The 8,045-nt window shown below is 37.6% G+C and overlaps 1 protein-coding gene across 1 annotated transcript; it reads left to right on the top strand.

Annotated features, from left to right (window-relative positions):
• The first annotated feature begins 5,203 nt into the window (after positions 1 to 5,203).
• Positions 5,204 to 7,829, top strand: LOC141627986 (protein FAR-RED IMPAIRED RESPONSE 1-like). Its single transcript, XM_074441182.1, has 4 exons — positions 5,204 to 5,900; positions 5,958 to 6,383; positions 7,087 to 7,176; positions 7,258 to 7,829. Exons 1-4 carry the CDS (start codon positions 5,204 to 5,206, stop codon positions 7,827 to 7,829), a joined length of 1,785 nt encoding a protein of 594 aa, XP_074297283.1.
• Positions 7,830 to 8,045: the final 216 nt, after the last annotated feature.

The following is an 8,045-nucleotide window of genomic DNA, read 5'->3' as shown; positions in this document are numbered from 1 at the left end:
CTTACATGAAATTTATGAAGCAATTGTTGTCTAAAAAGAAGTCACTTGATACTGTGCAATCTATGCACTAACTGAGGAGTCATGTTCCTATTTGACTCACACTGCTCCACATAAGTTAGAAGACCAGTGCAGTTTTCAGTCCCATGTAATATTGACACCTTTTCTATTGAGAAGGCCTTGTGTGACCTAGGGGCCAGTATTAGTGTTATGCCTTTGAGTCCTGCTAAGAAATTAAAATTGACTAGGTTTTCAGTTACTAATATGACTGTACAGATGGCTGATCGTTCTGCGGTCCAGCCTATAAGAGTCTTAGAGGACATTCCTGTGCAAATAGGAAAGTTCTTTTTCCCAGTTGACTTCGTTGTGCTAAATATACCCGAGGATGCTCACATCCCTATCATTTTGGGTAGACCATTTCGCACACCTTCTTTGGTGCGATTATAGATGTTGGCTCGGGGACATTGACCTTTAAGCCGGGAAAACAGTCCATTGTTTTTGCCCGGACCTATAAGAAGAAGGTCATTATGTACCCAAAGTAACTTCCAATGTAGCTAAATCTTATGTTGTGTTGCCTGATATGCCTGCCCCTATGCCTATTTCTGCTATAACACCTCCGCCCCAATTTGGGAGCAAATTGGAGGAAGATCCCTCTGTTTTGACTGTTGCAGAGGCTGGTTTGGGGAAGTTGGAGCCGCATGTTGCTCCAGTTGTGAAGGAGCCAATCGTTCAAAGAGGCGGTCTAGGATGTCTTAACTATGGCACAGATGAGGAGCCTGATGAGGAGCCAATCAAGGTGACGGAGTCCGATTTCGATTTTGACGAGCCAGACGAGGTCATTGATTGGGAAGATGTTAGAGATGTTGATCCGTTGAGTTCTGCGGATATCAGAGTTGTTAGGAGTGCAGCTGGGGAGGTGAGCACTATAGAGGCTACTTCTTGTAGCCAGAAGCCGAGCAAGTGGGCCATTCCGTGGCCATTCTTGATCAACTATTAGTTGATTAAGACTTTTTGGAAAAAAAAACAACATTTTTTTTGTTAGACTTTTTATTGCTTTGGTGTGCGCGAGACTTCGCTTTAATAAGTTTGCTTAGGATTTAAAGATTTTAGACTATTACTTTGGGTTTTGCACAATTTTGGGCGCGTTATTATGTGTATTTGCAGGTTCTTCTACCATATTAGCTCAATTTATTGAGCTAATTTGAAGAAATCAGAAACTTACAGCAGGTATCTCAGTCGATCGACTGGCTTGTGTGGTCGATCGACTGTGCCACGACTCCAGGGGCTTCTATTCCTGTCAACCTGGTCGATCGATTGGCTGGTATGGTCGATCGACCGCCTTCGCTGCTGTACCTGTTCACGACCATTCCCCTGCTGTGTTTGGTCGATTTGCGGAGTTAAGGGAGTCTTTTGTCCACTTTATTCTCCGATTCATTTCTGTTTTCTTTTGTTTTTTTTTTATTTTGCACATAATTTTGCGTTTCGTAAATTGATTTCTCGGAATTACGCTTGGTACTTTCGTTTCTTTTCAGGTACTTATGGTAGCACTGCTGGCTACTGAAACCTCCTAGCTCACACTGGTTTGGGGAGGTTTTCTACTGCGCTTAAAGTCTTGTGAGTTTCCGAGTCCTTCTTTTATGCCAATTTTAGTTATAATTCCGCAAAATCCCAATTTCCTTTGCTTATCTTTCTTATATAATTTCCCACAATGGGGACATTGTGTCATTTGGTTTGGGGAAGGGTTTTGCGTTGCATTCATTCTGTTTTGCATTCACGTTTACATTTTTGTCTTGCATTGTTGTTTATTTTCCTCTTATATACAGAAAATCAAAAAAAATTGAAATATTTCAAAAAGTAAAAAAAAATATCATGTTTATTTTAGCATATAGGTTGAGCCAGAACGGTAGTAGTTCAATGATGACATTGCATTTGCATTTGTTTATGCCTAAGCCGTGCTCATTAACATGTTATTAGTAGAATCATATATGCATAGTCTACGAGTTTTCGTTAATTTATTCGCTGAATCTTGAGACTTGACTTAGATTTTTGGCAAACTACATCATTATCTGAGGTTTAGAGCTTATAACTGGTGACATTCATGACCAGTTTATTTAATATATGAGTAGTTACTCCTTATCAGGCATGTTACATAAATTTGAATAAATATGAACTTTATCTACTTAATACATGTATGCATTCGGTTTTTGGTTTGTTGACACATGTGGTAGAGGTCCCCTTTTCTCATTTTACCCATAAACCTCACATAGCCAAATTGCCTTCTGTCCCATAAGCTACATACTATATTTAACCTACCTTATCTGAGCTAGTATTGGTAGTTGTGGGAATGTGTTTATTACATTTTGGTTATATTGCTCTTTATGAGAAGTTTGGTGGAATGTTGGAAAGGAGGAAAAAAAGAAAAAAAAAAGAAATGGAAAAAAAAGAGAAAAAAAAATGAAAAGCAAGTTCGACCTTTGGTCAGTCGACTGGACTCATGGGTCGATCGACCGTGAACCGCAGAAGAGGAAGAAAAAAAATCAAAATCGCATAATTCAAAGTCTTTATTAGATGACGATTTTTGCTCTCATGTTGTATTTGTATCTTATGGGGAGTTGACTAATTGTTGAAATTGTTAGATTAGTGCTTGATATTTAGCACCGCTTTATCATTTAATCTTGAGCAGAAGTTGGAATATTTTATAGTTTGGTTTTCAGTAGTTACTAGCTTGGCTTTAACTCCTCATATCCGAATTTATCTTAGCCCCTTCTTACCCATTACCTCACATATCCATATTTACCTCGGCATGTGTCATGGTCATTTGTTGGTTGGAATGCATATGCACGGTTATAGAGATCATTTTCATATTAGATTGCAGGCATGTTCTTATAGGTCGTAGTTAGGTGAGTGTCATTACAAAATTACTTATTTCTATCCTTTACATATATTCACCTGTGCTTATGTGTGATTTGAGCGACCCGTGAGAGTCCATAATGATAAGTCTCTATAGTTGACGGTTCAGCAATTTTTAACGACTACATAACTCGTTTGCATGATTCATATTGCTAATTGATTGTTAGTTGTTGCATTAAACTGGTTTAGGCTTTGCAGTTTGCATTTCGCTCTGATATTGAAATCGTTCCATTAGGTCCTAGGGTCGAGTCTAGTTCTTGCTTGGGGACAAGCAAGGGTTTGGTTTGGGGAAGTTTGATGCGTGTCCTAAATATGATGTTTTACACCCTCTTTTACACGCATTTCAGAGCTCAATTATGTAGTTTATGCTACTATTTTCCCTATTTCCGTCTACTTTCGTGTTTTTCTGTAATATTGCAGAAATGTGATGAATCCAGCGGAAATCGAGCCGAATCCGTCCCCGAGTACTTGTCATATTATTTGTCATGAAGTATTTACTCAATAAACGAACTTGGTGCGCGTTTCAAGGACTGAAAGATAGATTTGCGAGAGTTTGAGAAGCGGATTACCGGCTACAGTGGTCTATAGACTGACCTACGCGGTCTATAGACTGTCAGAATGCTAAACAGAAGTCTACAGGAAAGAGAAGCAGTCGATCGACTGATGCCTTGGGTCGATCGACCAGAGCACGATTATCAGAAGCTTTTGTACAGTGCATCTTAGTCAATCGACTGGTCTTAGTGGTCGATCGACCGGTATTTTAATCTGACGCAAGTTAAAAGGACGAGAAGTTAGAAGCCCAATTGTAATTAGGTTTTAAGAATAAGAATCATGCTATATTCCTATATAACGTGAACCGTATGTTTCAGAACAGGCATCGGGTTATTCTAGGGAATTAATTAGAGTTCATCACACAAAAAAGGTTGAATTTTGATTATTCCATTAGTTTAGAATAATTTTCGTCAATAAAGTTTACTTTCCGCATTTGGTTTTGGTCTTTACTCTTCAATTCTTCTTTGCGGTATTCTTCTGTTCCTTTGTTCAGTTTTGTTGCTTTAATTCTTCCGTAGTTTAGAATTGCTAGTTTAGATTTCCCAAAGCCAAATTCTCGTTTCATGTTAGTTATTTATTTAGTTAATTTAATTATGGATTCGATTGCTTTATCTGTTAATTTTATTGCTATTATTATCACCATCATGAGTAGCTAAATCCTTTGTGTTAAGATGTAGGGGACTTGTAGTGTAGGCGGCGTAGATTTCGTAGACCTGAGTCGCGTCATGGTCGATCGACTGCCTTACCTGGTCGATCGACCGGCTCACGTGAGATCAGCTCCGTTTTAATTAATTTAATTGCTATATTTGACGAATCGAGTGCACGCGACTAGTTGAATGCTTAGGAATTGACCGACCCGATAGATCGAAAGATGGGGAGGGAAATAGACTACTTAATTAAGACGACTAAATTAATAAGATTGAGAGATAAGTTAATTTAGGCTTTTAAATCACTTTTCAGGGCGAGAGTTAGTACTAATGATATTAGGGACCCGTAGCTAGATCGAAAGATGCTACCTATTAAGAATGGACCGAGAGGACTTCTTATTTTCCCGTCTTACGTGATTATTTCAGACTTACTTAGGATACTGCCGTCGAAACTACAGTGAACCGACCATCTTAGCATCCTTTTAATATTTGTTTTCATCTGTTTTCATCTACTGCTCATTTATTTGTTTTAAGTTTAATTTTAATTTGATTGCCTTTAGTTATAGAATTGTTCAAATCAAACCCCCTCACAACTGTTACTTTAGACTAAAATTAGACAACTATTAATTGCATCGCCTCTCTATGGTTCGACCCTGACTGCCACTAGCTATAGTAGTAGTTTGGATTATAAATTTATCTTTGATACTCCACGACGGTATCACACAACAAAAAAATGGCGTGGCGGTAAGATCAAGTTAAAGCTCGTCGTCTGCAATCGAGAAGGTTTCGCTCACAAGACGCCTAGTAAAGATCTGGATGACGGACTGGTTAGGGAGAACTCACAGAGGATATTTAGGGTCACTAGAGTGGAGTGTAAAGAGAGGATACGACTATATATGAAGAATGGTCTTTTATTAATTGACCGGTTCCACGAGGGTCACAATCACGAGCTTATCTCACTTAAGGACAGAGAGTTCCAGAAATTGTCGCGTAACATAACAGATTATCACAAGATGATAATCGTTTCGAACTCAAGGGTTTGTAATATATAATCACTCTCTATACTAAATAAATAATTCCATTCATGTTATATTTATATGACGTATCTGTTAATGATTGATTGGCAGCTGAAGATAGGAGCAACAAAGACATACATAATCTGCAAAGAACAAGTGAATGGATTCGAGAACATTGGAGCAATCTTAAATGATTTTAAGAACTTCCATAGGGATGTTAAATGTTTCATTCACGAATGGGATGGTCAGTTGTTTGTTGACCATTTCAAGGAAATGACTGAAATAAGAATAGGTTTCTACTTTGACTATGACCTTGACGATGATGGCAGCCTACGTAGGGCCATATGGGCGGACGGTACTGCCCGAGATAATTACAAAACTTTTGGTGATGCGGTGTCATTTGACCCAACTTACTCCACCAATAAGTATTCTATGGTATTCACACCATTCACAGGTGTTGACCACCATAAACGATATCTGACGTTCTGTGGGGCTCTAATTGCAAGGGAAGATTATGAGTCATTTAATTGGGTTTTCAGCCGGTTTTTACAAGCAATGGGAGGTAAGGAACCCGAGTACATAATTACAGATCAGGACCCAGGTAATATCAAATCTGTCCCTCTTGTTTTCAAGACAGCGCACCATCGGTTCTGTATGTGGCATAAAATGAACAAAATGCCCAGTAAGTTTGGTGTCTCTAGGAGTGATTATAATGACTTCATGTGTAAAATTAATGACATTATATGGGACGATGAGCTTGAAGCAGCAGAATTTGATGGTATCTGAGAGCAAATAATTGAAGATCATGGTGTTGGCGTAAATGATTGGTTTGCAGATACGTATGCTATATGGGGACACTGGGTGATGGCGCATTGCAGAGACTTAAGGATGGCGTCGATTATGAGGACGACTCAAAGATCAGAGAGCGAAAATAGCTTTTTCAAGAGGTTTGCGCATAAGTCAGGAACATTGGTTGAGTTTTGGATGCGTTTTGAGAGCTCTGTGGACCAACAAAGACATACATGTAAGCGACTTGACAACATGGATAAGCACCCGTCCGCAACGGCGTCAACACATTTGGCATTAGAGATTCATGCTGCAAAGGTGTACATCTGTTCAGCTTTCCAGAAATTCAAAGAAGAAGCCATCTTCTCAATTAATACATGTAGAACAGGAGGTTTCACTAAGAGAGGCGAGCTAGAGGTAACTACTGTCAAAGATTCATCCAGGAAGAAGAATTTTGAAGTTGCATACAGTCCAGGTAGTTTACACTTCCTATACCTTAACATTTACACTTTTCCAGTTCATAACATTTACACTTTCTAGTTCATGACATTTACACTTTCAATGATATTACATTTACACTTTAAAATGATATGACATTTACACTTTACATTATATGACATTTACACTTTCCATGATATTACATTTACACTTTCAATGATATAACATTTACACTTCCTATAACATAACATTTACACTTCTTATATGACATTTACACTTTACACTTCTTATAACTTAACATTTACACTTTACAGTTCATGACATTTACACTTTACATTATATGACATTTACACTTTCCATGATATTACATTTACACTTCCTATACCTTAACATTTACACTTTTCCACTTCATGACATTTACACTTTCAATGATATTTACACTTTCAATGATATTACATTTACACTTTCAATGATATGACATTTACACTTTACAGTTCATGACATTTACACTTTACATCATATGACATTTACACTTTCTGTTTTTATCTCATTTAAATTCCTATAACTTAACATTTACACTTCTAATAACTTAACATTTACACTTTACAGTTCATGACATTTACACTTCCTATAAGTTTACATTTACACTTCTAATAACTTAACATTTACACTTTATAATTCATGACATTTACACTTTAAATCATATGACATTTACACTTTCCATGATATGTCATTTACAGTTTCTGTTTTTATCTCATTTAAATTTCTATATAATCAGTTACACTATTTTAACATTCACATTTACATGCTAGCTTTAACTGATGACACAGGTACACGTAAAGCAAGCTGCAGTTGTACGATGTTAGAAAGAGCCAGAATCCTATGCCGCCATATAATATGGATTTTTTCAGCAAGTGGGATAAAGACTATACCAGAAGATTATGTTGTAAATAGATGGATGAAAGAGTATCTCCAATTAAGGATTTTCAATAGTAATGGTGAAGGGACAGAAAACATGCAAGTCATCGATGAAAAACAAATTGCAATGTCAATAACGTGGTCAGAAGTTCATGAAGCTGTAGGGCTCCTTCGAGACAAAGGAGTAGGCGATGTTGACATGACTTTTCCATTTGTAATTAGGGCATTTAAAGAGTCGCTGTCACCATTAGGGGAAGTGTTGAATAAAAATCAACAAATGGAGAAATTTCTAAATTGTACGGCATGTGAGGTAGTGACGATATTGCCACCAAAGAATTCGAAAAACAAGGGTACCGGAAAAAGATTGCTGTCAGCCAAAACAAAAGCAATGGTGTTGGCTAGGAAACCCAAACGTAAGTGTAAGAATTGTAAAAGAATGACAAATCACGACAAGAGGAACTGCCCTAACCCCTTCTCAGCACACACGCCATTGTGCGAAGGGTCATCTGAACCAGAAGAGGATGAAGGAGAGGAGGAGGAAGAGCTGGAATCAGAACAAAAATAGACGTCAGAGCAGTGATAAATGTTGCTCTATATATTTTGAGTGTGTAACTTTAAACTTTGATGTGCTATAACTGGAGAGAGCGATTAGGAATTGGTCTCATGGCAGCGTAACTTTGAACTGCAGTTGGTGTAACTTTTAGTAACACCAACGTTAGAGTTACACTGTCATAAGACCAAAATCTCTCTGTTTTATTAGATAGCCAAACATTGTGTTACT

Source organism: Silene latifolia, chromosome Y, assembly GCF_048544455.1.
Source record: "Silene latifolia isolate original U9 population chromosome Y, ASM4854445v1, whole genome shotgun sequence".
In the NCBI taxonomy this organism is placed as follows: Eukaryota; Viridiplantae; Streptophyta; class Magnoliopsida; order Caryophyllales; family Caryophyllaceae; genus Silene; species Silene latifolia.
The sequence above is the reverse complement of the archived record's forward strand: the minus strand, read 5'-3'. Positions and strand labels throughout refer to the sequence as shown.

What these genes read in the sequence shown, in the direction of transcription:
- LOC141627986 (XM_074441182.1), top strand. Translation starts at nt 5,204, where the DNA reads ATGACGTATCTGTTAATGATTGATTGGCAGCTGAAGATAGGAGCAACA. An exon ending in TGAAGCAGCAGAATTTGATG is followed by an intron (nt 5,901 to 5,957) that starts GTATCTGAGAGC and finishes ATTGGTTTGCAG; the next exon opens with ATACGTATGCTATATGGGGA. An exon ending in AGCTTTAACTGATGACACAG is followed by an intron (nt 7,177 to 7,257) that starts GTACACGTAAAG and finishes GGATTTTTTCAG; the next exon opens with CAAGTGGGATAAAGACTATA.